The sequence below is a fragment of the Oncorhynchus clarkii genome, chromosome 21, assembly GCF_045791955.1.
Source record: "Oncorhynchus clarkii lewisi isolate Uvic-CL-2024 chromosome 21, UVic_Ocla_1.0, whole genome shotgun sequence".
NCBI lineage: Eukaryota > Metazoa > Chordata > Actinopteri > Salmoniformes > Salmonidae > Oncorhynchus > Oncorhynchus clarkii.
Genome location: NC_092167.1, coordinates 791,882 through 798,589, shown reverse-complemented (window position 1 = coordinate 798,589; position 6,708 = coordinate 791,882). Strand labels below are relative to the sequence as shown.

At 43.0% G+C, this 6,708-nt stretch overlaps 1 protein-coding gene across 1 annotated transcript; it reads left to right on the top strand.

The window, feature by feature from the left end:
* Positions 1-326: 326 nt before the first annotated feature.
* LOC139379626 (interferon gamma 1-like) lies at positions 327-3,288 on the top strand. Its single transcript, XM_071122429.1, has 4 exons — positions 327-455; positions 1,449-1,508; positions 1,786-1,989; positions 3,139-3,288. The coding sequence occupies exons 1-4, from the start codon at positions 327-329 to the stop codon at positions 3,286-3,288; spliced, it is 543 nt and encodes a 180-aa protein (XP_070978530.1).
* Positions 3,289-6,708: the final 3,420 nt, after the last annotated feature.

Below are 6,708 nucleotides of genomic sequence, written 5' to 3'. Positions count from 1 at the left end.
CCCAAGACCCCCTGCTCTGCTGCTGCTAAAAAAAAGGTGTTAATGAGCGGCCGTGTGTTGGTGTTTGATTTAAAGGAAACTTCGCTCAGTCAGAGAACCCACAACCTCACACCTCTATCGTTTCTGCCTCTGCCTCAACTATATAAATACTTGTCTGTCTTAGCCTCAGCATCAGTCAGACAGACACAGAAGAACAAGACTTGGGTCGTCTCAGCTACAAGGCGGTCTCGTTAAGTCAACTCAAGTCAAGGACTTTGACTGAAGTTACCGTACACCGATTGAGGACTATTGAGCTTTGAGGGATCTTCAGCGTGACGTTGAGGGCCATGGATGTGTTATCAAGGGCTGTGATGTGTTTCTGCTTGATGGGCTGGATGACTTTAGGATGGAGTAATGCTGCTCAGTTCACATCAATTAACATGAAGAGAAACATAGACAAACTGAAAGTCCACTATGTAAGTATCAGACACATTATTAACTGGGGAAACAGGGGTTTCTCCTGACAGACAGACAGACAGGCAGACAGACAGACAGACAGACAGACAGAACAGGGAGATCTCCTTCCTAATTGGAGGCCAACAGTAGGACAGAACAGGGAGATCTCCTTCCTAATTGGAGGCCAACAGTAGGACAGAACAGGGAGATCTCCTTCCTAATGGGAGGCCAACAGAAGGACAGAACAGGGAGATCTCCTTCCTAATGGGAGGCCAACAGTAGGACAGAACAGGGAGATCTCCTTCCTAATGGGAGGCCAACAGTAGGACAGAACAGGGAGATCTCCTTCCTAATTGGAGGCCAACAGTAGGACAGAACAGGGAGATCTCCTTCCTAATTGGAGGCCAACAGAAGGACAGAACAGGGAGATCTCCTTCCTAATTGGAGGCCAACAGTAGGACAGAACAGGGAGATCTCCTTCCTAATGGGAGGCCAACAGTAGGACAGAACAGGGAGATCTCCTTCCTAATGGGAGGCCAACAGTAGGACAGAACAGGGAGATCTCCTTCCTAATGGGAGGCCAACAGTAGGACAGAACAGGGAGAACATTGGATGTTGATGAGTTAGAAATAAAATGTTTGACTAAAACCAAGAGGAGTTCCACACTTCCTGCCCAAGCAGGAAAGACTTGTCAGTGATACTGAAATGAAACTGAAAATGATGACATCATCATAACAGTGCATTTCCAGGTAGGCCCATAGACACCAGACCTGGCTCAAACACTTCCATCTGAGGATGAGCTTTAGCTTGGAGTTTGCACTTTTGGGACTACTCCATTGTTGCCATTGTACGTGACAAACTAAATGATGTATTTTAAGTTATTTGACCTTTTTAGCCCAGGTCTGACAGACACTATACTTGTGATTAGGGGGAGAAGAGTCCACTATATGCAATATACTGCAGCAAGTTGAAGGAGAAAAACAACTGATTGTCATCATGTCTTGTTCTTTCAGAAGATCTCCAAGGACCAGCTGTTCAACGGAAACCCTGTTTTCCCCAAGGACACGTTTGAGGTAACATATCATGTTACACATTGTTATCCCCTTCAGGATAATATCCCCAATGTGAAACTACTGCTTACCCTTGGGCTAGGCTGGAGACAAAACTAACTTTCTCTCTCTCTCTCTCTCTCTCTCTCTCTCTCTCTCGCTCTCTCTCTCCCTGTCTCCCTCTCTCTCTGTCTCCCCCCCTCTCTCTCTCTCTGTCTTTCTCTCTCTCTCTGTCTCCCTCTCTCTCTCTCCCCCTCTCTCTCTCTCTCTCTCTCTCTCTCTCCCTCCTTCTCTCCCTCAGGACAGTGAGCGGAGGGTGTTGACGAGTGTGGTTCTGGACGTGTACCTGAGTATCTTCGGCCAGATGCTGAACCAGACGGGGGACCAGGAAATGATTGAGAGTCTGAAATATGTCAAGGGGAAAATTCAGGATCTCCAGAAACACTATTTCCTGGGGAGGATACCTGAGCTGAGGACACACCTGCAGAACCTGTGGGCCATCGAGGTGAGCATCCCTCCATGAAGTAGAACACAGATCTGCTATAGTCTACTTTCACATGTTCCATCGATTAATATTTTAGCAGATGAAGTCACATGACATGCACTTATCCATCATTACGTTGTGTTTTTATTAATGATACATCCTATAGACTATGCAACATTTAAATCAGCAGCTTTTCTGGCTACCATCATCATTGGCTGTAGTATAGTCTACTGTATAGACACCATCATGGCTGTAGTATAGTCTACTGTATAGACACCATCATCATGGCTGTAGTATAGTCTACTGTATAGACACCATCATCATGACGGTAGTATAGTCTACTGTATAGACACCATCATGGCTGTAGTATAGTCTACTGTATAGACACCATCATCATGGCTGTAGTATAGTCTACTGTATAGACACCATCATCATTGGCTGTAGTATAGTCTACTGTATAGACACCATCATCATTGGCTGTAGTATAGTCTACTGTATAGACACCATCATCATTGGCTGTAGTATAGTCTACTGTATAGACACCATCATCATTGGCTGTAGTATAGTCTACTGTATAGACACCATCATCATGGCTGTAGTATAGTCTACTGTATAGACACTATCATCATGGCTGTAGTATAGTCTACTGTATAGACACCATCATCATGGCGGTAGTATAGTCTACTGTATAGACACCATCATCATGACTGTAGTATAGTCTACTGTATAGACACCATCATCATGGCGGTAGTATAGTCTACTGTATAGACACCATCATCATGACGGTAGTATAGTCTACTGTATAGACACCATCATCATGACGGTAGTATAGTCTACTGTATAGACACCATCGTCATGACTGTAGTTTAGTCTACTGTATAGACACCATCATGGCTGTAGTATAGTCTACTGTATAGACACCATCATCATGGCTGTAGTATAGTCTACTGTATAGACACCATCATCATGGCTGTAGTATAGTCTACTGTACAGACACCATCATCATTACGGTAGTATAGTCTACTGTACAGACACCATCATCATGGCTGTAGTATAGTCTACTGTATAGACACCATCATGGCTGTAGCATAGTCTACTGTATAGACACCATCATCATGACACCTGATGAACTAATTACCTGATAGTTAATGCCTGTATCTTCTGTCTCAGACCAGTGACACCACAGTCCAGGGGAAGGCTCTGTCCGAGTTCATTACCATCTACGAGAAAGCCTCCAAACTGGCCCTTAAGTTCCATCTAAAGAAGGACAACCGCAGGAAGAGACGGCAAGCCCAGAGGCTCAAATCACACATCATGTAGATGACCAAACGTGTCTACTGTGAAGGCTAGGTGTAGGGTGAAGTTACACCGGGAAGTTGATCTTGGGTCAGTTTAGCATTTACCCCTCTAACGGTGAAGGTTAGGAGGCTGATCCTAGATCTGTACCTAGGGGAACCCCCCCCCCCCCCCCCAAAAGCCACAGTTGAGATACATATTGAAGTAAAAATGTTCCTTGATACAAAATACCTCAACTGGATCTATCTATTTATAAAATGTATTTATTTAATCTATGAAATCACGCACAATACTCAATGGTATATTATCATTGATAAGAGTATTTATTTTTCTCGAATCAATACATTTATATTTATTATTAATTATCTTAGAAAATGTTTGTTTTTTAATAAATAGTTATTTATTACTAAATCTGTAAATTCTACGACTGAATAAACAGACACTGAGGAAACAGTTCTGATGACTGATATCTACACACACACACACACACACACACACACACACACACACACACACACACACACACACACACACACACACACACACACCCCTATGTGTGGTGCTGTATGGAAATATCACACATTGGCTGACTGACTTTTATAATTGTTCTTGTATTGAAACCAAAACCCTCTCCTGCATGTGGCCCACACAACGGCCGGGGCCCACACAACGGCCGTGGCCCAAATGGGCGGCCCATAGCGTCCTGGTCAAAGGAAGTGCACTATATAGGGGCTAGGCTGCCATTTGGGATGCCCACAAGATAACACCACAACATCCGTCTTCAGAAACAGGAATAAACCAAACACACTAACCTAAACACCCCACTAACCTAACCTAAACACACTAACCTAACCTAAACACCCCACTAACCTAACCTAAACGCCCCACTAACCTAAACGCCCCACTAACCTAACCTAAACGCCCCACTAACCTAACCTAAACGCCCCACTAACCTAACCGCCACACTAACCTAACCACCCCACTAACCTAAACACTTGTGTTTAAAGGTTTAAGATCAACACTTACAGTTGAAGTCAGAAGTTAACATGCACTTAGGTTGTTGTCATTAAAACTTGTTTTTCAACTTCTCCACAGATGTCTTGTTAACACACTATAGGTTTGACAAGTCGTTTAGGACAAGTCGTTTAGGACAAGTCGTTTAGGACAAGTCGTTTAGGACAAGCCGTTTAGGACAAGCCGTTTAGGACAAGCCGTTTAGGACAAGTCGTTTAGGACAAGCCGTTTAGGACAAGTCGTTTAGGACAAGTCGTTTAGGACAACTCGTTTAGGACAAGCCGTTTAGGACAAGCCGTTTAGGACAAGCCGTTTAGGACAAGTCGTTTAGGACAAGTCGTTTAGGACAAGTCGTTTAGGACAAGTCGTTTAGGACAAGCCGATTAGGACAAGTCGTTTAGGACAAGTCGTTTAGGACAAGTCGTTTAGGACAAGTCGTTTAGGACATCTACTTTCGGCTTTCGAAAGAACTGGACCAAAGCGCAGCGTACGTATTCCTTTATTTTTTTGAAACGACGCCAACAAAAACAATAAACAATCCACAACACCCGTGACGCTTAAAAAGGGCAACAAAGACAACATCCCACAAAGAAAGGAGGGGAAAAAAGGCTACCTAAGTATGGTTCCCAATCAGAGACAACGATAGACAGCTGTCCCTGATTGAGAACCATACCCGGCCAAAACATAGAAACACAAAATCATAGAAAACAAAACATAGAACGCCCACCGCCACATCACACCCTGACCAAACCAAATAGAGACATTAAAAAGGCTCTCTACGGTCAGGGCGTGACATTGACACAAGTCATTTTTCCAACAATTGTTTACAGACAGATTATTTCACTTATAATTCATTGTATCACAATTCCAGTGGGACAGAAGTTTACATACACTAAGTAGACTGTGCCTTTAAGCAGTTTGGAAAATTCCAGAAATTATGTCATAGAAGCTTCTGATAGGCTAATTGACATAATTTGAGTCAATTGGAGATGTACCTGTGGATGTATTTCAAGGCCTACCTTCAAACTCAATGCCCTTTTGCTTGACATCATTGGAACATCAAAATAAATCAGCCAAGACCTCAGAAACAAATTGTAGACCTGCATAAATCTGGTTCATCCTTGGGAGCAATTTCCAAATGCCTGAAGGTACCACGTTCAAACAATAGTACACAAGTATAAACACCATGGGACCACGCAGCCGTCATACCGCTCAGGAAGGAGACGCGTTCTGTCTCCTAGAGATGAACGTACGTTGGTGCGAAAAGTGCAAATCAATCCCAGAACAACAGCAAAGGACCTTGTGAAGATGCTGAAGGAAACAGGTACAAAAGTATCTATATCCACAGTAAAACGAGTCCTATATCGACATAACCTGAAAGGCCGCTCAGCAAGGAAGAAGCCACTGCTCCAAAACTGCAATAAAAAAGCCAGACTACGGTTTGCAACTGCACATGGGAACAAAGATCGTACTTTTTGGAGAAATGTCCTCTGGTCTGATGAAACAAAAATAGGAGTGTTTGGCCATAATGACCATCGTTATGTTTGGAGGGAAAAGGGGGAGACTTCTATGTCGAAGAACACCATCCCAACCGTGAAGCACGGGGGTGGCAGCATCATGTTGTGGTGGTGCTTTGCTGCAGGAGGGACTGGTGCACTTCACAAAATAGATGGCTTCATGAGTAAAGAAAATGGTGTTGATATATTGAAACATCTCAAGACATCAGTCAGGAAGTTAATGCTTGGTCGCAAATGGGTCTTCCAAACGGACAATGACCCCAAGCATACTTCTAAATTTATGGCAAAATGGCTTGAGGACAACATAATCAAGGTATTGAAGTGGCCATCACAAAGTCCTGACCTCAATCCTATAAAAAATGTGTGGACAGAACTGAAAAAGCATGTCCAAGCCAGGAGGCCTACAAACCTGACTCAGTTACACCAGCTCTGTCAGGAGGAATGGGCCAATATTATCCCACCTTATTGTGGGAAGCTTGTGGAAGGCTACCCAAAACGTTTGACCCAAGTTAAACAATTTAAAGGCAATGCTACCAAATACTAATTGAGTGTATGTAAACTTCTGACCCACTGGGAATGTGATGACAGAAATAAAAGCTGAAATAAATAATTCTCTCTACTCTTATTTTGACATTTCACATTCTTAAAATAAAGTGGTGATCCTAACTGACCTAAAACAGGGATTTTTACCAGGATTAAATGTCAGGAACTGCGAATAACTGAGTTTAAATGTATTTGGCTCAGGTGTATGTAAACTTCCGACTTCAACTGTATGTGTATCCGTCTTGTGTGAATTCTGATCTCATATGGCTGTTATGTTTTCTTTTCACATCTTATCCGTCTTGTGTGAATTCTGATGTCATATTGCTGTTATGTTTTCTTTTCACATCTTATCCGTCTTGTGTGAATTCTG

Coding starts and splice junctions, on each gene's coding strand:
- LOC139379626 (XM_071122429.1), top strand. CDS start 327: ATGGATGTGTTATCAAGGGCTGTGATGTGTTTCTGCTTGATGGGCTGG. Junction 456..1,448: donor ACAAACTGAAAGTCCACTAT/GTAAGTATCAGA, acceptor TTGTTCTTTCAG/AAGATCTCCAAGGACCAGCT. Junction 1,509..1,785: donor TCCCCAAGGACACGTTTGAG/GTAACATATCAT, acceptor TCTCTCCCTCAG/GACAGTGAGCGGAGGGTGTT.